Here is a 24,003-nt window from a genome sequence, read left to right as displayed (position 1 = left end):
TAACTATTGTTCCATGACAGTTTGTTAAATACAAATCATCCCCTGTTGGGGATGATCAGCAGTTACCTAGATCAGAGCATTTGTACAGTATTTGGTGTAATAGGGCCTTTATCCTGACACAGAAATAGAACTAAATGTCATCTCAATTTCAGCTTCATATTTAAGCATATCCATGCATCTACTTCCTCTTATTTTTTCAGTCAGAGAACCAGAATTTCTGGGTCTTGTGATGAAGTTTTCTCAACCACTTCCATATTGATAGTGCCCAATTCTGCTGGTAGCTTAGCACAACTGGTGCTGTTCACTGTTCATACCCCCAACATACACACTTCTTAAAAATTCATCAGTAGTTAAAGCCCACAAAAATATAGTTCTCTGCTTCACTGCTTAAGCAGAAACTTCATTTACTCTGACTAACTCCTTCACAGTTTCAATTAACTCCTCTTCTCTCCTTTTAGCCAGGCTAGGCAACTGTGTTTCTTGCATTCTTACCCAAAACCTCCTTTATTCTGCTCCCTAACCCCACTCCAAGGCCTTCTGATAATCTTCCACTCAACAGAATTGGTAGTTTCTTGATGGCAAAGTACAATTCTGGTAATATTTGTGGAACACAAATACAGCTGGAGCTGAACTTTAAGAATCGGAGAATCATGAAAAAAATCGTTAAAACCAACAAACCAACTCCTACAATTTAGCAGAAAAAAAAAAAAATCAGGAAAGACATTGTCTCTTACTGTCACCAGAGAGAGACGCGTCGCCATACTTCTTACAGGAGCCCTAAAATAGCTGTTATGGTGCATGTATCTTTCTTTATTACATATTAGTATCAAAACTAAATTAGTCCATTTTCTACTGGAGGAAATACTCTAATTTTTATATGGTATAGGAAAATTGAAGTTGCAATGTCAATACATTTCTTTCAACTCCCAGTAATCACCTGAAACTATATTTGTGCCCCAATGTTTGAGGCACACTGTTTTACCAACATTCCCTTTTCAGATTAGTTCTCTCTCCAAGTCACCATTTAAGCTCTTTTTCCAAGGACATATGAGATGAAGTTACTTCAGCCTACAGGCCAAAAGTGGTCTGGTTTATTTCGAATGACCTGCAGCCATACCAAACTTACCTTTCATGCACTGGAATTCTACTAATGATATATGAGCACATTCAGCGTTTCATGTATAAATTTATGGCACAAATTCAAAAGATGTTTGGAAATACTATTGAGCCTCTAGCCATGAAAATGTTTCTCAGCCTTTCCCAAAAGAACAGTTTCTAATTGAGAAGGAAAAATTCTTCTTTCTCATAGAGCACTACAAAAGTGACACTAATTGCAATGTGGTTGTAGTTCAGGCCTAAACAGAAGACTGTTTAAAGCAAAGTGACACCACAAATTAAGTCAGTATCCCCACTCCAGAAACACTGCAAAGACAGTGGTTCAGACAACAATTTATTTTCTTTCATTCTATTAAAAGCAGCAGCATCAAATTAGAGAAGAGAGGTTGGAAAAAGACAGAAGATGACATGTTTGGATTATTAGAATACTGTGAATGCTAATTCTTCAGTAACCAACAAACTTCTGTAATTTAATTTTACAGAGTCTCTTACACTGGATATTGTACTACTTGTACCTCTGTTAATTTTTACTAAGAAATCTTTCACCTAAGTATATGAGCTACACATTGTGTGGGTTTGCTCATTTTACAACTCAATTTTTAAGCATCTTGTATTATCTCCAAGGTTTTTATCTTGGGCACGTTTTTTACCACGGGCACGTTAAGAAGGGTGAATACTTTTCATATTTGGAGAAACAAATACTAACACTAGACCCAACATCACATGTTAATAATATCCCACTTTTTTTCTTTTCTCCTTGTATGTTCTGCCCAACAACACAAACCCCTTTGTATTATTTTATTAAAAAAACAACTGGAAAATGGTGAAATTAACTTCATTTGGAACTCCAGCAGTCTAACAGCAGTGACTGCCATGTAAGACAATGAAGAGATATTTTCAACCATGTAAGTACACTTTGTTCTAGATCAAAGAATTTGTAATTAGAAAATGGACGTAGTTTGCCCCAAACAGGAATCTAAATATTTTAAATTTAAAAAGTATCAATATTAATTTTTATCCTTTGAAAATCTTGAAACTTGCTTAAACAGATTAAGGCAGTCAACTTCTTTCCAATACTGAAAGACCACCCACTATCAACTTCAATATTGTCCTATAAAACACTGCAAAGTAACTTGATGCTCTGCTCTGATACGTCTTAGAAACAGTAAAGCTAGTATACTTGGATGATTAAAGAAGGAAAGAGAAGCCCAAATCATTTGATAGATGATAAGAAACTAGGGGAGTGGTCACTGAAGCTGAGGAAATCACTTAAAATGTCAGAAAACTCAGAAAAAGACATAGGAAGCATGATGTTGGGAGAATGGTCACAAAATGCCAGCAGCAGTCAGATGAGAGATGTGTCTGGCCCAGTGCTTATTTCTAGCTTACTCATTTGGTGTTGTGATTTCTAAAGGAGGACTAGAGCATATTGCAACTGCTTCAAAACTATGAAAACCAAATATACACCGCACAAATCTTGTCTGGAACATTTATGCATTTAAGACCCACAGGACCATAATACAAAATAGCATCAGAACCTTTAAGTAAAGGAGTGATTTGAAAAGCACTGAATTTCAGCATTTCAGGTAAAGCCACATGGGCAAAGATAGGCTCAGAAAGGTTAACTAGCATAGTTTCATTGATTTTAGATGTAAATGAGTTGCTTACTCCCTGGTTTGTAATGTGCATACAAGGCACATCACACAGTTCCCCACAGTGACAGAAACGACCTTACACAAGCTGGTAACTGCAGATTCCACTTTATGATCAGGTGTTTCTCTGGTAAAGTTTTTGTTGCTGCAAGGAGAGTGGAACCTACATTTGGGGCTCCGACTCTTAAAGCAGGTATCAGATGGGAGTCTCCTCACACAGAAAGAGCCTGTACAAATGTTCGGAAGATCTCTTTCATCTGTGAGCACATGGAGAGCTGGATCAGCCCCTGCCACCCAAAGCCACTGCTAGTGCCAGGCTGTAAGACTTCTTCCATGAAAGCTCCATAATACAAAAGATAAAATGCTCATTTAAAAACAAAAGGGAAAAAAAAAAAAAAAGAAAAAGAAAGGATAAACTACTATAACCAAACATACAAGCAAACCCATTAATTTAAATGTTTCCACATGGAAATATGAAGAAAAAGACTCTCTTACAACTTCTAAGTGATCAGAAGTGAAATTGGAGATATTTCATGGTCTCCTAAAAATCCTAGTCTTGACAAAAGTAAAACTTGCTGTCATTTTCTAGGCAGTAAATGTTTTACTGCTGGGAAAAGATTTTGATGTTTGTAATTTCTATTGAAGAGCACTATGAAGTAGTTAAAAATATTGCCACATCTGAAAAACAGACCAACGGGAAGTATAAGACACTTGTTCATCTGTATTTCTGTGACTTTTCTCACTTGGTATTATTTGCAACCCTACTTTCATGTCTGGCAACAGTGCCAACTCTACTAAGGATCATATATTACTTTTATCATGTTGATTACATATGTTCACCAGTTTTGCTGCCTATATATGATTAGTGTGGTTTGCACATACTTAGTGACATAATCCAGAGCATGACATTTTCACAGAAAATGTGTTTACTGGGAAAGAGCTCCTTAGAAGTTTGCATTCCTTTAAGCTTTGATCTACATGACATCAAGAATCCTACAGTTTGAATATATGTTTACCATTTATATTATTAAGATCTATCTCCTTTGCACTATATAGCTACTGAACACTTTGGAAGTCACAAAAAATTTCCTTTCTTCTAAGGTGAACTTAGTAGTAGCTGAATAAAAGAAAGCCTTTTAAAATGTTCTCATCTGTGAGTTTAAACTTCACAATGATTTGACATTTAAATTCTGTTATTCATCAGCACTTCACAGCAGAACTTGACTTGTCTAAATGGATTTGAAAGCCCACAAGTGAAGAGAATCAGAAAAACCTGGTTTTGAATATCAAAAGATTGTATGTGAAAAGTATTTTTACAGGCTGCACGTACCCGTTTTATTGATCAATTAACTTCTCCCAGAATGAATTTTTCTGAGACCATATATGAAAAGCCAAACCCCTCCCCTGACACTTACTGATAAATGTCTTTTCTGAGCACAGCTCTACTAAGAGGGTTGTCAGCCTGAGGAGCCATAGAGACAGATCCAATCTTGAGAACCAAAGTGTCTTCTTTAATTGATGGATTAGCTGTAGTTAGGAGAAGAGAAAATATGTGTTGGATTAAAAGTCAAATGCACATAGTAGGAGTACTGAAAAACTATTTCTTTCAAAAATGTACATAAGAATATTTGCTAAGGATTCAATTTTGCACAGGAGCAACATAAAATCAATAGCCCTGCTGTGATACATAAAGACAAAACTATTGTAATTTCATTTCCCCAGAGTTTTATCACACCACTGAATCCTGGTCTGTGACTTCTCATTCTCTCTGACACTTTTTGTGGGGGGTTTTATTCCAAAATGACTTCAGACATTTTATCACAGATTCTTTGTGATCTGTTTGTTTCTCCAATAACTATTTGCTGAAATATCAGCATGTAAACCACTCTGAATTGTGCACCCTTTTTATTATGGGCCTATATCTTTAGATGTAAAACATTACAGGATATCACAGTATAACCATCCTGGTAGCATTTGGAATCAGCTGCAACACACATGAAAAGTTCAAACACAAGGACTGAAACAAGAGAATCTGAAATCTGACACATATACAAAGAACAAGATGTTATACTGGACAGTAAATTTCACATCAATAACAAAATTATTCCAAGGAGAAAAATCTCTGCTTTCCACTTATCTCCATAATTTTTAAATTTCAGCCACATGTAAAGTTTCTTAGCTTTAAAAGCAGTGGTCGTATTAGACAGAAAACCAAAGTTATGCCCAGAAATAAAACAGCACCATATTTTTTGTAGAAAGCTAACTCTGTCAGCAGGCACAGACAAAGCACTTGGATAAGGTTGTGCTCAGAAAACTCTGTATTAACTAGGAAACTCCTGAGCACATGTGATGCAAGTTCAAAGAGTTCATCATCTGAAGGGAAACGGTTCACTGCAACACCTGTGTGAGATGTAACAAGGATGGAAGGACATCACACCTGCTCCCACATCCAAGGAAGTTCTGCAAGACTCTCATATATAAGTTTTGAAAACAAGATTGCAGTAGAAGATAGTTTAAATATTTTACCGAAGTGTGAACTGCTTGGTGTGGTAAGAACCAGCAAAATCTCTAAGTTTAAAAAAATGGTTTCTTCAGACCCAGTAATGTCTTAGTGAAAAAGACACCATGCTTTGAAGTTAAACACATATAAAGACACGAATATTTATTAATAGATCCAAGAAATTATAGAAATTCTAAAATTATATTTTCAAATTATTGTAGGGAATACCCCAGTAAATATGTGGCAAAGTGGGAACACAAGTTCTGATACACAAGTGTATTAGCACACTAGTGATCTATTTAAAAGAAACTCATGTACTTACAAAGTAAAGACAAATCCTTTAGCCCCCCAAAACAAAACAAAACTATTCACAGATGGCTTGGTTGCAAGAAATAAGATACAAGAGATAAGCTGATGAAAACCTCAATTTTTTTACTAAATCTGAACTCAAATGTTCAAAAGTTAGTAAGGCATTGTAATAAGTACTAGAATAGTGCCACTATACACTTAAGTCTTGAGTATTCGCTTTCCAATACTTACATAAGAAAATGGAGTGATGCTATTAAATAAACATCTGATTATGACTGCAACTAAATTAGGTGGCAGGTGCCTTATTCTTGGGAAGTGGTTCTTAATAAAATATACCTTGGACTAAGAATTTTAATTTGTTTTTGACACTTAGCAAAACAAAATAAACACAGGACTACCCGTAACAGTTTCTATAGTGTAAGTATTTTAGGAGCTTTTTTCAAGGCTGGGCATGGGCCTTTTGTGTACAGTTTACAGTAGGTCAATAAATAAGCCAAGTTTAAATCAGAAAGAATCACAGACATTAATATAATCAGCTGGTTTCTAAAGTGGCACATGAATTCATATGATGAATTCGTATTTCCATTCATTAACCCATGCTTTTCAAAATACAGGAATAATGTAGTAAACAATCACAGTCATTGCAGATATTAAAAAATTTGAGGGGAAAAAACATCTATGGTACATTTTAAAAACATACTTACAATTTAAGTATACTTACAATATAATACTGTACATATATTACTTTATATTTACAATATAAGTACAATCTAGGAAAGTGTTAACAATCTCATTTGATTTCATCCACTCATCTCAGTCATCTTTTTGCTGAGCTAAATACTTTATGCTCTTCTAACCCCTCCTTTTAAGCCTCCTTGTCTAGCACTTAACATTTTTGATACTTTTCAGCATCCTCTCTACTTTTATCAATACCCAGTTTTACAACAGAAAGCAAATTGGACATGATATTCCAGCATCGGCCATATGCAGAAGTACAGCTACCTCCCTTATTTTTTTTCCCTCAGTCCTCTGTGACCCTCAAGCTGTTCCAGCCACTGTTTCCCAGGATAGTCTCTCCAGTCTTGAAGACTCAGTCTGTGTAAACTGTTTCCTTGATTTATAACTTCAGCTTTAGAAGATTTACTCTATTTTCTACAAGCAGTGATGTAAGCACAGTAACCCAGATGCATGGCCTCAGGAAATTCTTTGCAACATTTGCTGATGATAGCAGCAACAGTTTTATATTTACTTTCAGACTATTAAACAGCAATTTCATTTATTATTCCCAATTGTTGATTTTTTGTTGGGTTTTTTTGTGTTTTTTTTTTTTTTTTTTTTTGTTTTTTTGTTTTTTTGTTTTTTTTTTTTAGATTCCTGGTTAGCCATTTTAAATTCACATAACATTTCCACAGAGACGGTATAGGGATGTATTAAACACCAGACACAAAATATCAAACTCCCTAGAAAAGTCTAAGCATATCAAATCTTTCCAAACATTTTATCAACTAAGAATTGAAACCACAATGAAGAATGGAAATCAGATGGTTTTTCAAAGTCTAATTTTCCATAAAACCATATTTATTATCATGTACTAAATATGTAATTTTTTATTAACTGAATACTGTAATATTTCTTTATGTTCTCTGAGGGAGAACAATAAAACTATCTGTCTTAATTTTATTTGACCATTACACTTTTCATTTTACTAGACAAACCTTCAGCTGTCTAAAATCTGTTCTTCCAAGGTGTGTTAAAAATTAGCCTCAGAAGACCAAGATCCCAGTGCACAACTTACTCAGCCTGATTTGAAACTTTAATAGTAAGTGAGGAGGATGTTACAGACCATATGTTATGACAGACTTCAAAGTAGAGAGTCATGCTCATGTGACAAGAATATATCACTTCTACAAATGCAGGACATACATTTATTCAGTGTGCTGCCTTTTCTTTTTCACTATCAACAAATTTATCACATCCTTTATAGTGATTCCTGATATTTTTGCTCTCAGTATATACAAAAAAAGAGTTGCTATTGTCCTCAAACCAGCCAGATGTGGATTTTTTCTGTCTTTACAAGTTCTTATCAGTTTTTTGCAATTTACAGTTTTTACTTACAGTCTTCTGCTACGCAGTAATTCTTGATCCTACTTGTCATACATTGCTTTCATATATTTAGTTACCTTTACCTCACTGCTAAGTAAGTGTGGGCTGCTGGCCAGAGCTTGAAACAACACCATCAGGTGTTAATTCATATTAACAAATCAAACTCAGAGAAAGCAGCATTGCTTATTGCCAAGGATAGAATGCTGCCCTCAAACATACTACAAAAAAAAAAAAGTTGATTGGTGCTGCTGCAAAAACCATAAAACTTAAATACTATAAAATTGTGTGGATGTAAGTCATGCATGCATGTATGCAAATTCCTCAGAAGGAGAAACATGATTTTGATTATTTCAGTGATTGTCTACCACAGTTCACTGTGGAAGTTGCAAGTAAACAAAAGATTTGCCTTCTTTTTTTTTTCTTTTTTTTTTTTCTGAAAAATTATACATGTAAAGTCACAATTAGTTGTGGCGTTTGGGAGAAGGATAGTTTTTGTAGCTATCAGTATGCACAGCAGAGAACTGACTGGAAGAGAAACTAAAATAATTTTTCTGCTTTTCCTGCAGTGATCACAAATTGGAACACACAAGTCTTACTGGATTGAAAATCGCTCCTAATCAATAAATGATGAATGAGAATGTTATGGAGGCATATCTCCAGAAGATATAACATTCTTCTGACCTGACACAACAGAGATGTGGGTCTTATTCAACTCTTGCTCCTTATTGTTCCTAATTTCTGTTGTTCTTGATGACAATAAGAAGGTAAAGAGAGAAGCAATTCATTTCATATTCATAAACAAATGAGACTTTAGGAAAATCTGGGGTGAGAGAAGAAATGAAAGAACACTATCAATTTTCATAGTGACACTATTTCAGAGTTTTCCAGTGCAAGAGTCTAGCTGGCTTTCTTATTAACTAGGATAATCTTTAGCATTTTGCTTTAAAAGCATAGTTTTTCTTCCTACACTGACTGCTTGACCATGGCGATTCTGTTCCTTGCAGGCATTCTTAAGCAAGAAGCAGCAAAAAGACAAAGTATTTTTTATAACTTCTTTTTAATGAAGTATACAGATACAGAGTTACAGAAACATATTTTTACAAAAGATTTCCTTGACAGCATGCCCTAGAACTCCCTTCAAACTAGAATCATAATTCTTTCTTGCCAAGACAGCCAGTCTAATTTTATCTTCCTGTGTTTTCAGCAATCCCAGTTGGAAAATTGCAGAGGATGCTGGCAAAAAAATGATCTATGTAAATTCTCACTGTGTGCACTTCTTGCAGCTAGGTTATGAGAAAAATCTGAAGACTATACTCTTAGGATTATATTTTGTGTTGTACATAATGGTAAAAAAACGCTCCATACCTACAGAACTTACATAAATGTATCATGATATTAGCAAAACACTACTTTTTTTTTTAATCTCTGGAAGAACTGTGAAAAGTGAATGTACTCCTACTGGCTGTTACATGGTCTAATTTTAACATCAGCATATCTATTTATATATATAAAGATTGTAATAGGGATGGAAATATATTTTTACATACAAAGAGAAAACAGAATTTTACAGAACAAATATTATCTATCCATCAGACAGCTATTTACAAACATTTTACACTACCCAAACTCTGTAAATACCTGAAAGCTTTTTGCACAAGAGAGCTGGAATAGCTTCAAATGCTAAATGGCATCATCTGTTGGGCATCATCCTTAAGATACATTTTAATAATACTTCACAAACTAAACTATCTACCTGCTTTACTACCACATGGTTTTCCAGCTGTCAATGTCCACAAGAGCTAAGGCTCCCTGCTTACATTCTGCTGCTGGAACAGGTGTCTATGGAACACTGCACTGATACCACTGTAATGAAAGCTGACACAGAATCACCACTGCAGAACTGGGTTCAGTTCTCTTTACACAACTTTTGACCATTCTTCATAGTCACATTTTAAATGCAAACTCTATAGGTACCAAAGCAAGGATCAAACAGCCAAAGGAAATTTTGAGCAAATGTGCAGAGAAGTAGCACTAATGTTAGATGTTTCCTAACTCTGACCTTTAAAACAGAGGCAACGATCAGTGATTTAACTAGAAGTATTTGTCTACAATACCGAACAGTAAAAAATCTCAAACATAAAATACTGTACCTTCTGCAATATGATGATCTTCCTCATTTTTGGGAAAGAAGACTCTTATTACTCCCGTGTTGATGTAAATCAGAGGCAAGTTGCGGGAAGTCAGAGCATGAGTCCTTGTTGGTTGGCCTGGTGACTTCCTTTTCTCCTTCTGACTCCTTGGCAACCTGGCTTGAAAAATGCTTGCAATTGCATTTAGCAAAGGAAAACAAAGGACCACATCAAAGGCCTGAGCAGAGAGAAGGATCTCATGGAGAAAATGAGGAGAACCATCAGTGTGACCTTCTGACAGCTTATGGAACGTTCTTCGTTCATTTCTTGATATCAGTTTGTGCCGGACATTTTTTGTCACAGCTTTGGTATAAGTGAGAGAAAGAAATCCATGTTGCTGGTGTGAACCATCTAAAAGTTTTGCAGTTGTCTGTTTCAAGGAAAAACAAATAAATAAATAAACTGCTGCAAAAATCTACCGGAAACATTCATCAATTACCATATTTCTGGTTATTTAGGATTCTATATTTTTAGTAGCTTTCTGCAGTCATTTAACAGTAAAAAAACCCACAAAAAACCTTTCGTTTTTTTTGAATGCACAGTTTGTCCACAACTTGTCTACACTTCTCTGCATCAAGTCACCTAAAACTGCAAATTTTTGAACGCATTTTTCTAATTACTTATGTTTCACAAAACTCACATCTAATCAGCAAAAAAACCTCCATTTCTTTGAAGAAACTAAATTTACCAAATCTTTCTGATGTTTTTAACACAGTTATATATTTTGATTCTTCCTTCACTTAAAACATTTGTCGATCTCACTCCCTTTGTATTGTTCCTTCTGTACATGCAGACACCAGAGGTGTTAAAATATCACTTTGGTGCTAAGATAGCTTCACCCCATCCCAACTCGGGTGTGTAAACCACCCATAGTCACTAAATAAATAGTGAAATGGTTTTGCCTCATCACCTCTGGGTACTTAATGAAAGTAGCTGTGCCACCTGCTAAAGCACTTAATTTTATTATACATTGCACTGTACTTTAAAAATAGCAGACTCCTTTACTTAAGACAGATTTGTCTTGCTAAATATGACAATTAAATGCTTAGCTCCCACAAGATGTGTAGGAGAGTTTCCATATTACCTTTGAAAGTTTTTTAGTCATTGTTAATAATGGTAAAATGTAAAAAACATTATTTTAACAATGTGAATAAACATGTTCACAGAATTCTTTAAATTATTTAAATATTAGCTTTTATCATGTAAGCACAAATGAAAGCAACTATATTTTGCAAGTAGTTGCTTCTTTCAGCATGTCAAATTTGATAGAAATCAATTTAATATAATTTACACATTGTTAGCAGAAGAACAACATCTCTTGCTTAAATAAACAGGATACATAGTTTCAATGGTGGAAAACTGGAACCTTTTAAAATTAAATTAATTACAACAACTGGTAAATTAATTTACTTTAAGAACTGAAACAAACAGAATAATAGAAAGTACTCCCAATCAATTTTCATGATGAAAATAAATCAGACCATCCAGAACTTTCACTAATATAAAATAATTCCACAGACCCACAGATAAAGAGGCCAATGTCATAACACAAAGTTCTTCAAAGATAAAGAGGCAAGAAGAAAATGGCTTAAATATCTCACACTGAGATATTATGAATCAGCGAGTAATCTTCCAAGCATTTAAAAGAAAGACTCAAATATGGAATTATTAATTGCTGCATTATCATAATTAGAGAAACAATTTTATACGGCTGCATAAAGGTATACTGCAGTAATACCATGTACTTAAATCCCTAAGTGGATATCAGAATTACACAAAAAATGCAGCATTTAGTACTGGCTTTTACATATTTGGCCTTCAAATGTACTGTGTGTGCTCACTTCTAATATAAATGAATCTCAATGACTTCAGTGGTCTGTTGTTATGTACAAGATTGTGAACCATCAATCCTTGTTTCCTTATCTACTAAAAAATGACACTATTACTAAAGGATAAGGTGGAAATAACACAAGTTACAAAATCAATTTAAGCAAGAAATATATTCAGTATAAAAAAAAGAATTAGACGACAAGAAATTAATTTAAGGTGGTTTTTTTTTTTTGCTGGCATTTATTAGTGAAAGTTCTGTATTCAAAAATTTTTAAAAGATTCTTACAGAGGGAAACAAGCCAGAGAAGTTACTGAAAGGATCCTGCTTGCTGATAGGTCGGACCAACAAGGTGCGTCTGTTCAGCTTGTCAGTGCAGGAAAGGAACACACCTCCATATTGCCCCAGAGACCAAGAATCTTCCCCAAGGCTTGAGGTAATGAACGAGGCATGGGAGATAGGAAGAAAAAAAAAAAAAAAAAAAAAAAGAAACAAAAGAAGTTGCCATAAGCAAAAAAATATTGTTTACATTTAGCTTGCAGGTTTCAATGTAACTGCAAGATAAACCTATGCCATACCTTTTCCTAAAAAGCTGAAATTCAATCAGATCAAATAAAAAATGAGATTAAAAAGGTAACTGTAAAATTTTATGTGAAAGGACAACCTACAGCAAGAGGTCAAGAAGAATGAGAATAAAAGTATAGTAAAATGCTGTGTGTAGAAAAGAGACTTACCCTTGATTTTCAGCAGATAGTTTTAGCAGAATAAGGAGGAGAATGATTACAAGAACAAAGACACTATGAATGTAAAGCTGTATTCGTATGTTACAAAGTCAGTATTATTTAGAAAAAGTTAGCTTTTAAGTGTTAAAATGTGCCTTGCACTACAGTTCTTGTAACCATTCTTTTTAACATCTGGGAGAATGAAGTGAAGTAATTTGCTTAAGAGTTATCCAGATAAGCACTTTAGTTTACTACAGGAATCTCACCAAAAGTTTTTTTCTGCATTGTAGAAAAATTCCTTCAAAATGTCCTGACTGCCAATCTCCCCCTGGCCTGGAAGACAGAAAGTTCACCTTGTCTATTCTCTGCTTTTGGTTTTAGTCCACAGAGAGTTACACGTAGGAAAGGTACCCCAAATAGATTAGAAAATATAAATGAGAACAGTGACAACTTTGTCAAGTGGAGTAAGTTTTGAGTTTGTTGGGGACTTTTAGGGTTTTGTTTGTTTGTTTTTTCCCCCCCAAAGTCTGTTAAGATGTACTGGCTACTGGTATTTCACAGAATCACAGAGTATCTTGGACTGGAAGGGACCGAGACCCACAAGGATCACTGAGTCAGACACCTGGCCCTGCTCAGCACCATCCCCAGGAGTCACACCATGTGCCCAAGAGCATTGCCCAAATGCTTCTTGAACTCTGTCAGGCTGCTGCTGTGACCACTTCCCTGGAGCTATTCCAGTGCCCAACCATCCTCTGGGTGAAGAACCTTTTTCTAACAATCCAACCTAAACCTTCCCTGATATAACGTCAGGCCGTTCCCTTGTGTCCTGTCACAGGAGCCACAGAACAGTGTCTGCCCCCTCTCTTCCCCTCATGAGGAAGTTGTAGACAGCAATGAGGTCTCCTCTCAGTGTCCTCTTCTCCAGCCTGAACAGACCAAGTAACCTCAGACCCTGGTCACATGGCTTCCCTTCACGGCCCTTCACCCTCTTTGTTGCTCTCCTTTAGATCCTCTCTACTAGTTTAATAACTTTCTTATATTGTGGTGCGCAAAACTTCACAAGTTCAAGGTGAGGCTGCCCCAGAGCAGAGCAGAACAATCCTCTCCCTTGCCCGGCTGGTGATGTTGTTCCTGATGAATCCCAGGACATGCTCAGCACTCCTGCATTGTGACATGATTTTAAGATTTTTTTTCTTTAAAAAGTAAAGATTTTAATTAGCAAATATACAAACAATAACTGCATTTGTAACTTAGGCAAAAATACAGGAATTGAAATAATTTTTAAGACAGCTCATCAGGAATAAAATCATAAAGAAATGATGGTAACATTGCTGAATTGATACTAAATCTCTTTCCTATAGTACATAGAGAACAATAAGCATTCAATAAGACCTTGCAGACATCAATTCCCAAGTCAGAATTATTTGTGCTCCTAAATATTTTAGTTATATTCAATGGCAACAGCCGTGCTGAAGCTTTTAACTATGTTTTTCCTCTCAAGGAGTAACACAACTACTCTATTTTCTATTAATCTCTTAATAATGGAATTTGTTGATCTGTCATGGCAAATACTACCCTAGCTGATCAATGAGTACACAGGCTCGCTCTCTGTAAGACTGGTTGTTCATGGCCAACACAAACTAGAGGATGGCACGAACACTAGAAGATACACTCTGTCTACAGAACCCTGTGCGGGGTGTTAAGTGACACAGTCATGTTGGTGTGACAAATTATCCAGACAAGAGGATTGCAAAGTGGGAAGGCAGACTAGGCCTAGCTACCTACCCTGAATGCACACAGTATTGATGATGTACTGCTTGGGATTAATCACTCAAGTTTTACTCTGGTATCTGCCCAACACTGTGCCATGTGACACAATAGGGATCATCAGCTTAGCTCTCTTCATTACATTAACTGCTGCTTTGCCTCAGCAACAGATGTTTCTGAAAACTGAGTTGTTTCTCTTCAGCATGTAAGAGTAACATAGCACATATCATTAAATAAGGCACTCGCTCATCATGTACCAGTATTTCAGGAATTTCCCATTCTGAAGTTAAGTTAAAATGAATTAGTTTGGTGTAATGGATCAAGAGAGCAGTAAGTATAAAAAAACACACTCTCCTAAATTTGCAATGATTTCTATGGAATTAGACCTAATTCTGAGGAAACATAATTGTGATTTTTATTACTTAAAAGGTTAAAATACTTTATCTGAAATGGAATATCTACCTTAAATTAAGAATTATGAAGAAAGAAACCAAAAACACCACCTGCCTTTATCTTTCGGCCTGAAATTAAAGCACCACAACTCACAGGAATTACCTGTTTCTGTAATGGTCAATATTGAAGCTTTCTATTTTACATTTGATTTTGGTGTAGACATCCTGCATATCCACTGAGGCACTGAGATCCTCTAATTCACTAACGATACAGACTTCTGCAATAGTCAAAGAAAATAAAAATTGTTATTTATTAATCTAAAACTTGAAGGATTTTAAGTAAGAAATACATATGAGACACTACATTTCATAAATAGGATGATACTACTTCTACTCAGAGTTTTCTCATAAAGCACTTTTTGATTCAAGTGTCAAACTAGAATCCAAACCTTTTTATATAAATGTATTGAGAAACATATATATGGGGTTTCTTGTTTAGGTATTTATAGCATAATTCGCAGGGAGAAAAAATGAAAATAAATTTGCCAAGATATTTACATTAATTACAATAGTTTTCTTTCTCTAGTGCAATTATTTAAAATCAAAGGTCCAAGTACATTTCTTGAAAATTAGCGTTAAAAATCAGTCACTTTATTTTTTCACATCTCTATGGGCAACAATATAAATAGCTAAGCAGCAATATTTCCTAGAAAAAAATATTGAAGTCCTGCAGTTTATGGAATCAGAGTTTCTTTCAAACAATTATTGTTGGATGTTAATTCAACTATATGTCTAAGAGAAAAAAAGATAAGCTGTGTACAACACATTTTTGTTTTCAACACAGAAGTTGGAACTTCTCCACTGAACCCTGTATTAAACTTCCTTTGACTTTAATGATTATATTATGGTGATTATATTAAATTGAAATTTGAAATTATCAGTATTAAACTACATTGGACATATGCAAAATATATGACTAAATAATATAAAAATGAAACATGACTGTTTCTAAGAAAATAAATGTTGCACTCCATATCAATTAACCAACTTATTTCCAATTTATCTTAATCATCTGTCCACAAGGAGAGGAAAGTTTATGCCAAAAACAACTCTGAATTCCAATTTGCATGCAGTAACCTAACTAGAGTTTATTGCTGTTATTTAAAACACAGCTCCAACCCATTATTTCTGTGTTATAGTGTTCAGTAATGTTGATACAAGTTCTGAATAGCTAATACTGTGCTATAAAATGGGCTGTGCTGCTTGGAATTTAAAATAGCCTATTAAGGAGAAAAATGCAGAATACCTGTGCCATTATTTCTAGGATCAGGAGCAAACAATTTTACAGTAATTTTTGGCAACATCCACTGCATCCAAAGGCTGACACGTCCACTTGAGACTCCGATATTGCTTGTTGTTTGTTCCAACGTAATGGAGTCTGAGAATGGAGAATCATCACCACCCTGGAGAGAATCACCCTATGAAACAAAAGCAATAGAAGCAATAGCTGAGAGGAAAAAAAAAAAAGTAATGCTTTTCACCACTTCTGCATTCTTTTTCTATCTCAACTGCTTCGGATGCACAAACGATAGAAATACAGATTCTCAAACAGAATTGCATTAAGTAATTTGTAACACCAGGAAAAGATAAAGTATTTTTCCCTTTACTCCAGTAGAGGTAACAGACTTTGGCAAAGACTAAATGGTAAAACAGTAAGGTATGACAGGTCTCCTTGGCATAGCACACTTGCCTTAACTCTACACTACAGAAACACTATCACCAATTTAAAACAAAGGCTTACAGGAATATTTGGAGATGCAATAGGAAAAGGGATATGGAGCCTTGCACATATCTGAAAGGCAAAGCAAGAGTCATTGGAAGTACCAAATGAAGAGCCAGCCAGTAAAGCCATAACACCTACACCATGTACACACTGCATTTGGGTAATTTCAGAAAATAATAGCTTTTTGTAAGAACTGGAAATATTCTATTTGCCACTTTCTAAATATTTCTGTTGTTAAAAATATGATTGTCATTTGTAATATTCTAAATGTGTGAAATGTTGATAAATGAGCTTGTAGAAGCTTCTGTGTCATCAATAATCTCTGTTCATTCCCTAAAATTTTAAGGACTCAACAAAGAAGACACAAAGATTAATGTTTTTTAGGAAATGATGACAAATGAAACCTATACTGAAAATTCTGTTATGTGGGCTCATTAGAGCAATGCAGCATGTTCTGATAATATTTACCAGCCAAAAGACCTCATCGTCCTCCTTTGCTGGATCTTCCAGATAGGGAAAGAAAGATGCAAACATGTAACTGCTCATCAGCCCCCAGTGTTTACAGCCTATTAAACTGAATGCAAGGGACACATAAGTTACTAATGTCATCCAGAAGCCACTGAATATCCAGGAGCTTCTCCACTTGCAACTTCACCATGTGTTGCAAGTTTTCTTCATTCAAGCACAAAGAAAGGAAAAAAGGTTCAATCACTTTGATCCACTAAGACCAAGTTGTTTCCAAGATTAACAGACCAATAAACACCCCAAGTCTTATCTTTCATTGAAGGTTTGTGGGAATAGGCATTGTAAATTATGACAAATAACATGTTTGAGATTTATCTAATTAAATGCCAAGATTATTTCTTCGGTGGAAGACACCCCAGAAGGCAGATCTACACAGAAAGCACTACAATTGGACTGAAACCATTTTAACCAGTCAGGTAAGATTCAAAATGCACTTGTGTCAACTTCAGATGTCCCAGGAAAGCTTGCTTTCAGGTAGCAAAATTAAAATCTGACAGTACTTGTCTCATTCTGCAGTCCAGGGCTGGAAAATTCAAGTATGGAAGTTCTGTTAGCAATCTATTTTATGGATGGGTAGGACCTAGCCCAAACCTAATGACATAACTCATATGGAAGCATTTATGTTGACAAATCACATTTTCATTCAACTCAGGCCTACAATTTAATTATAGGTTTTCTAAACTATAAGAGGACACAGAGAGAAACAGCTAAGGTACTTTATCTCATGATACTTATTACAACTGGGAAGAAAACATCTATGTTGCCAATAGCTGACACAGAGAACTTTGCATTCCAGATACTCATTCGTATGAGGAAAGGAAAACTTGTCCAACTAACCAATGTATGTTTCTAGAAAATAACACCTGAGATTATAACATCTGGACCAGCTCAACAAATGTAATATGAAGTGCTGCAATGAAAATTAAGATTCAGTTCACCTTCAATCATCTATAGTGACAGTGGCTTTGCGTTAATCAAAATGCATGAAAGAAAACAAGTACATTTCTATTTATTTTCATATTTCTTATATAAGGCATTATTGCTTACAGCTCTGAACAGATTATCTGGAGATAAAAAAGGTGACCATATTCTGAAAAACTGTTAGACTCCTGAGGTCCAAAAAGCATCTGCTGCCAATCACATTCTAAGTGAGCTACACAACTGCCTACACAATCCCACCTGAAATCTCCCTCCAAGTCATGGACTTAGCATGACCCTCTTGCTTTTAGTGTTCTTGCTCTTCTGTTTTATTCTTACATTATCTGCAAATTTAATTATTAAATACAGCAGGGCCTGTCTCCTGCTGTGTATCTAAGAATATTTATGCCTACCACAGCAAGACATCTCATTGGAAAAACCTCAGATAGCTCATTTCACTATGATGCATCTAGTTCCCAAATTGGAGTGGCACATGGACCACATGCCACCCAACAAAACAAGTTAAAAAACCAGTGTGATAGAACCTGCTAAATAACATGTTCAGGGCAGAGGTTAACTCCTTTTTCACAAATTGCAACTTCTATTTCCTATTACCTTCTCCAACAAAATCCTTCCTTGCCTTTTTTGTCCAGATTCCCATCTCTTAATAGTATTTGCTAACCATGTCATGGCAAGATATTTCCTACTGTCTCTACAAAGAGCTCTACTCTCTCCAGTGTCACCTAATTATCCTACAAGGCAACACTGACTGACAGTGACATGAGAGTAAGTATCTTTTCAACACTGAAAACAAAATTCAGTTTTCTTCAAGGACGCCAGCACCCATGTCCTTGGAACAGAAAAGTATGGGGAAAGCCGCCTTGGAGAGTGTCAGGCCTGCAAGTTCCCCAGCATCTGAAAGCATGTAGGCAGAGCAGTCACTTCTCCAATGCTAACCACTGTTAGTCCTTACTGCTTCTCCTGAAATGGCAGGCTCCAGTAACAAATCAGTGACAGAACCCAGCCATTTTCCTGTCCTCAACTATCCCTGTCAACCCTCCACAAACACAAGCTGCCTCCCTTCTTCAACTACTCTGCTCACTTGTAAAGCAATGAAAGGTAGGAGTGAAAAAATGTATCCTTCCAAATGACAATGCTTTGAGAATCCTATCTCCTGCTTTGACGAGTCTGTATTTGCAAAGTCCTCATTCTTGGACATTCTTGGACATCAGAGAAGCCTCAATCTATTTCATGACTTGAGATTTCATGCCATGAGAATGGCATTAGTTCTGATCCTTTCAATTTCTGACAATTAATTCCTTTCTATTTGTTTCTTTTGTATAACATCCACACAGCTCCTTTGACACTGCTTTGCAATAACTTCCCACACCTTTGTAATTTTCCTTTGAATGATTGCCCTAAAAGATGATGCTTCAGTGCTGGGGTTTCACTGCATCTGAGATGACACTTTTTATCACACCTCACATGCTCCAAAAAGATGGTGCAGTCAACAGTACTTTGGCCAGATCCCTTCAGCAGGGGAGATCTGAAGGAAGGAGCCAGCCAAAGAGAATTTCCCTGTGACAATGCTGATGTTCTATGGATCTTTTGTGGCTCTTTATTCCTTGCATTCTACAAAACCCAATTTTCTTCTTTTTATTTTCTTTTTTGTATCTGAAGAAATTTTCAAGTTCTGTTTTTACTATAAACACACTTCATTTTGCCAAACTGTAACTTACAAACTGTGATGGAATGGGTGGGAATGAGAGAGTCTCCTTCTTGTCTTCCACACACCCTCTCACTCTCCCACTGAACACGTTCCAGAATGGATTTTGAAGGAAAATCAACTTTGTTCTAAAATTTTGGCAGGTCTCTACATTTCTGATAGTTAAAAAAGAGGAAAACAATAGCAGATTAAGCTTAAAGGGGTACACTTAACAGCCAATACATATTGCCACCATGGTAATTTTTGAATTTTATAATTGGGGTTTTTTTATTTCTGTATTTTAATGTTTTCAGCTGTTTCATGCATTTTGTTAGGATTTTTTTTTCACAGAGAGCTATTTTTATTTAGTGGTTTGAGTTTTGAGTACAAAGATAACTTTATTCTGACGAAAAGTCATGCTATAATTTTCCCACACTTCTTTAGGATTATTTTTATGAAGATATTAAATAATGTACAATGGCTCTCAGAGAATCAGTCATTTGATAATTCTGGCATAAGGTTACTTAAAACAGTATTTGTGAGATTTCTGAAAAACTACATTTATAGTTGGAGATATGAACCCAAATGCATCATTAGACACTGGACCTGCAATTGCCAGGGTTTGGAACTCATTTTACCACAGAGCCTGAAAATTATAACAAAGGCCTCAACTCACTTGGGCTTCACCTCACCCAACAATTCTGTACCTGGGCTCCTGCATTCCCACCCAGTATTCCAGGTCACTTGCCCATACTTCCCCTTGGACTGGCAGCAGGTCAGTGTTCTGGGTTTTAGTTTAGGATGTATTCTATCACCATCTTCAGTTAATGGCCCATCAATGCCTTGTGCATGACTCAGAGATAACTCCCTCCGGAGGGTATCTCTCTTTAATGGGCCATCAAAGACATAGGAGTATAAAGTCATACACGAGTACGACTCATGATCCCATTGTGAGATGCTCCGCCCACGGGAAGGAGCCAAGCATTCTCACCTGGATATAAGCTGAGATTTGGGACAGTACAAGCAGCCCTCATCTACTGGATTCCCAGAGGACCAGAGCTACTAAACCTTTCTACGGGACCACTGCTTCAGGAAGACCACCTCGTCTGGACTGCTTCCATCACCCTGCTCAGGTTGTACTCTGACTCTGTCAGTGGTATTTTTTAGCATTATTGCATTTATTTTATCTTTTTTTTCCCTTTTCTTCTCATTAAATTGTACTTCTGACTTGGCGCCTCTCACTCAGTTTGTTTTCAAACCCCAACAGTCAGTGTAGCTAAAACCGGGTTTGGCAGTGGCATCCAGCAATGATCTCTTGACGGCAGCCATGGCAGCTGCAGAGCTTGTCAAGAGACATCCCCAGCTGCTCAATACCCTGTCCCTGTCATAGGTGACACGGTGCTGCCACTGCCTACTTCAACAGTTTAACTTCAACATACTACCTACATTTTTTCTGCAATGAAAACATGTAAACAGCTGAATTGGCCTGATCTCTCTGTTAGTGGCAGATGCTTCTCTGAAGACAGATATAATATGTTGTATGACTGCCCTTTGGGAGGCAAAAAAAATGGAAGATATTGCATTTCTTCTTAGCCTTCTGGTTCATGGTACTGTAACCACAACCATTAGGCAGAGTCAAAGGGCCAGAAAAACTGATGGTCTGCAGTAGCTGATGTTTTATATTTTTTGCCCCCAAATAAGCTCAAATTCACAGAATTTTTTTGCAGTGAAAAACTGAAGTGAGAAGAAAGACTGTACTCTTGTTTCTCATAGAGTTGCAATTTTCATTTTGGATTTTCAGCACCCAGCATGTTATCGTTAAATATGTTTATGCATTACTTTTTTGCTCTGTTTCCAGATCTACTGAAAAATCAAGCCAGAGTCAGAAACCCTGAGCTATTTTCCCACAACTTCTCATGCCAAGTCCTAAAATATACAATTTAAATTCTTTTACCAATTGTTGCAAATTGACCAATATACTGAGTTTATTTTCTTACCAGAATTTATCTTTGTTCATCAGGAAGATCCAAACATACAAGGCCTTCATCCTTGGCCTGCACAAAGCTCAGGGATGATCACAGTTTGGCCACACTAATGCTATGCCTTATCAAAATAACTTCTGCGTTCTTGCTCAATCACTGAGTTTCCCCAAGGACTAAACACTTCTACCACTGTTTGTACTTAAGTAAACACTAACAAGTGGCCTGTTGTAGTCTGTACTACCTTACCTTTTCCAAGGCAGGGGTGGTAAAAATTATTAACTGTTTCCAGCCTCCAGTATTTAAAGCCTCTCACTCATGCTTCCCAGTCCTACCACCACCCAGGCTAAAAGTCAGCAAGCCGAGGTAGCTTTATCCACTTCAGACCATGATGTTCACATCAAGTTGTCAGCAAGAAAAGAATTAGACATAGCTTAAAATATAAATCGTTCACGGATCACATAAACAAATTACCTTCTTTTTGCTATTTGATATAAATAGTTGTGCAAGTTTGCTTTCTTCTTTTATAGCAAGTCTGCTGCAGCTGAAAGAAGCTTTAAAAATAATCATGTGTCTCCCACAGAGCAAAACACAGCAACTATAAAATCTCTAAACTTAAAAAATCCCACAGCTATGGCAGCAAAGCTGTTTTCATTTGACAGATTTCAAGATTTCAAGGCTCAGAACTATAGAAATATATAAACAAAATACAGTTTGATTAAAAAAAAAAAAAAAAAAAAACAACCAAAAAAAACCTTCTGGAAATTTTCCCCAAGTCAAATCTACAGAAATTATATATTATTATTTAATTACTCTAATATTGTTCCTTGTTCACCAGTTCACTAAATTTCATTAAGATAATATAGAATTTTTAGGAGAAGAAATCTTCTAGCTAGTGTATAACATTTGTTGAGAATACAAAGAAAATTAAATTATAAAGAACCTTTTGCAAAAGGGTAGGATACGAACACTGAACTTGGGCCCATATTACCAAAATAATCTTGATAACACATGGATTAAAACAATTACCAAATAGTTTCAATTAATTCTCCAAGTACAGCACGTACTCCAAATACTGCTGTCTTTATAGATGATCAAAACCAAATTGTTATTTATAAAGCTGGTGGTTTCTGATTGCAACAAGAAATAAAATTGATGCGAGTAGTGGGAAAACCACTATTTTTGTAACCATATTGTTTTCTTACTATTATTGCTTACCTTCAATTTTGTATCCATGGCAATATTTTTCACAATTGAAATAATGCACACACATAGATATACACCAAAACCAAGGCTATCCAAATAATCTAGACACATTTTAGCGAAACAACTTAAGAACTGAAACCCTAACTCAAACACCTTTAAATGTCAGCTGCCTCTTTGGTGTATGTGTATGATGCATATAAAAAGTAGGCACTAGCAATCATCATTTCATTTTCTCCAAACCTGGGAATTAATATAAACTGTACACAAAGGCTAAACCAATCCTGGCCCAATGCTGAATATGTATTGTACTCAGAATCCAAATTATTGTATATCTGCCTGTGTTCCAGAACTGTCCTATGAGGTGTCCCTAAAGTTGATGGGGTTATCCTGAGACTGAAAGCCAGTCATTCAGAAAAGTCTCCCTACATTCTAATAGATTTATGTTGAAAACAGTGCACTGCATACATGTGATACCTTGGCATACCTTCAACTCTCCTGATGCATTTTTGACTCTCTCTTGGAGCATGAACAAGTCAACTCACCATCCTAACTTGTAAACCTGACGGGGCACTAAGAAAACCACAAATACTACGCCTGTGCAGTTGCAGAGCTTCCTGTGACCACCCATTCTACTCTATACCAGCTGCCTGGTGACTTATGGCTAATGATACTCATGGGTGAAGTTTAACATGGCATTCACACTGATAAAAGAATTAGCCCACTTTCCTCAGTAGGGCACAGGACTCTTCCCTCTGCCTCGAGTATTTTACAGTCTCAGGCAAACACAGACATTATGATCACGTACCAGATTGCTCCAGGCAGTTACACAGTGTTATAAATTAAGGAAGCAGAAATACATAAAACCGAGTGTCCAATCTCATATCTGAAGATGTATACCCAAATGCTCATGTGACAGAGCCACAAGAGCACTCTGAGACATGGCCAGCTGAGACAGGGGAATGGACTGAGCCTCTGGAGTAGCTGACAGATGGCACAGTGGTTCAACTGTGGCTGGATGGAGGTGGAGTGAGCACACAGCCGGGCGCAATGCCAACCTTGGAAGCCGTCACAGCCCAGTACCTCTCCTGGTTGCCAATGCAATTTACACGCAGAAGTTCTCTACTGAGTCAGGCATCAGAGTGACTGGCTGACTACTTGGAATGGCTCACAAGCAGCACAGGTACCACGGGTATTTTCAAAACAACACTTACTATTCTACTAATTCTGGACTTGAAAAATTACTTATGCTTCTTGACCTGAACACACGAACCACACCTTTCTGACACAAGATAATACACACTCCAAAGAG

General features: G+C 36.2%; 1 protein-coding gene across 1 annotated transcript in view; it reads right to left on the bottom strand.

The window, feature by feature from the left end:
• Positions 1-24,003, bottom strand: part of VPS13B (vacuolar protein sorting 13 homolog B) — a 429,788-nt gene that overhangs the window by 169,449 nt on the left and 236,336 nt on the right. Inside the window, exons 27-31 of the mRNA XM_066334019.1 lie at positions 15,885-16,056; positions 14,742-14,856; positions 11,986-12,127; positions 9,831-10,239; positions 4,184-4,295 (exon numbers count right to left, since the gene is read on the bottom strand). Coding sequence (XP_066190116.1) covers positions 4,184-4,295; positions 9,831-10,239; positions 11,986-12,127; positions 14,742-14,856; positions 15,885-16,056 — 950 coding nt within the window. The remainder of the gene's footprint in view (positions 1-4,183; positions 4,296-9,830; positions 10,240-11,985; positions 12,128-14,741; positions 14,857-15,884; positions 16,057-24,003) is intronic.

Source organism: Sylvia atricapilla, chromosome 1 (assembly GCF_009819655.1).
Source record: "Sylvia atricapilla isolate bSylAtr1 chromosome 1, bSylAtr1.pri, whole genome shotgun sequence".
Classification (NCBI taxonomy): domain Eukaryota; kingdom Metazoa; phylum Chordata; class Aves; order Passeriformes; family Sylviidae; genus Sylvia; species Sylvia atricapilla.
The sequence above is the reverse complement of the archived record's forward strand: the minus strand, read 5'-3'. Positions and strand labels throughout refer to the sequence as shown.